This window comes from Tigriopus californicus, chromosome 6 (assembly GCF_007210705.1).
Source record: "Tigriopus californicus strain San Diego chromosome 6, Tcal_SD_v2.1, whole genome shotgun sequence".
Classification (NCBI taxonomy): Eukaryota; Metazoa; Arthropoda; class Copepoda; order Harpacticoida; family Harpacticidae; genus Tigriopus; species Tigriopus californicus.
In genome coordinates, this window is record NC_081445.1 from 3,173,339 (window position 1) to 3,174,471 (window position 1,133).

Consider the following 1,133-nt stretch of genomic DNA (forward strand, 5'->3'; position numbering starts at 1 on the left):
AAAAATCGACTTTGCGGGAATTTCTGCCACTCCGTGCCACCATTTCAAGCCTGATGGTCAGAAATGGCTTTCAATAATTTCTGATCCATTTGCTTAATGCATACATCAAGATATGCAAGGTATGAGCAGATTCATCTTTTCTTCCTAGATACCTGTTCACAGAGGCAGTGAGAGTGCCTTGATTATGACTCCCAAAGATGCGGAAGGCTACCACGGCAGTGACGGATTCAATGACGTCCAATTTGGTACCACCCCAGACGTGACCAGAGTCCAGGAGGAAGGTGCCGTTTTGGCCATTTGCCGTCATGTCCGCGAGAATCCAGGTAATCGTCAATTGATCCGACGTAACTGAGCCCATTGGAGCTGGGGACCCTGATTGGAGCCACAATTGATGATTGCATACGCACATCCCTTTAACCCTCTTTAGGGGAAGTTACCCTGGTGGCCTTGGGACCGTTGACTAATGTCGCCTTAGCATTCAAACTATGTCCGGATATCACGAGCCAGATCAAAGAGATGTTCATCATGGGCGGAAATTGCGAGGGCGTGGGCAATGTGTCTATGTCAGCCGAGTTCAACTTCTACGTCGATCCTGAGGCAGCCTTTGTGGTCTTGAATAAGAATAACTGTCCCACATACATAGCCACGTGGGAACTCTGTTACAAATATTGCAAAGTAGACATGGTAATTAATTGCGACTCGTTTCTCTCGAAACCGGTTTCAACTCGTTTCCTTGCCAGGATTGGCGGCTGAACTGTTTGGGCAAGATTGACACGCCTCAGGCCAAGATGATGAATGCCTTGGAAAAGGTTTGGTACGACAACTATAGCTTCCATCCCGATCACTTCATTATGTGCGACCAACTGGCCATGGCTGCAGCCTTAGACGTGCGGGTCATGACCAAGACCAAGCGACATTGGGTAAACCAAATTTGAAATTCTATTCAGATCGTTCAATCTCGGACGGACCTAATGCACTTTAATGCCACCCTTAGGCTACCATTGAGCTGTCAGGCCTTCACACCAAGGGGTTGATGGTCATGGAGCAACGACATGCCATTTGCAATGGCCCCAAGTTCAACTCGAATGTGACCATTATCGAGCGCGTCGACGAGATGGCTCTCAAAAATCTGT

General features: G+C 48.0%; 1 protein-coding gene across 1 annotated transcript in view; it reads left to right on the top strand.

The window, feature by feature from the left end:
- Nucleotides 1-1,133, top strand: part of LOC131882344 (nucleoside hydrolase-like) — a gene marked incomplete at its 3' end in the record, with an annotated part of 11,455 nt that extends 10,322 nt beyond the window's left edge. The window contains 4 exon segments of the mRNA XM_059229464.1: nucleotides 149-323; nucleotides 428-684; nucleotides 741-920; nucleotides 995-1,133. Of these exon segments, the coding sequence (XP_059085447.1) occupies nucleotides 149-323; nucleotides 428-684; nucleotides 741-920; nucleotides 995-1,133 (751 nt within the window).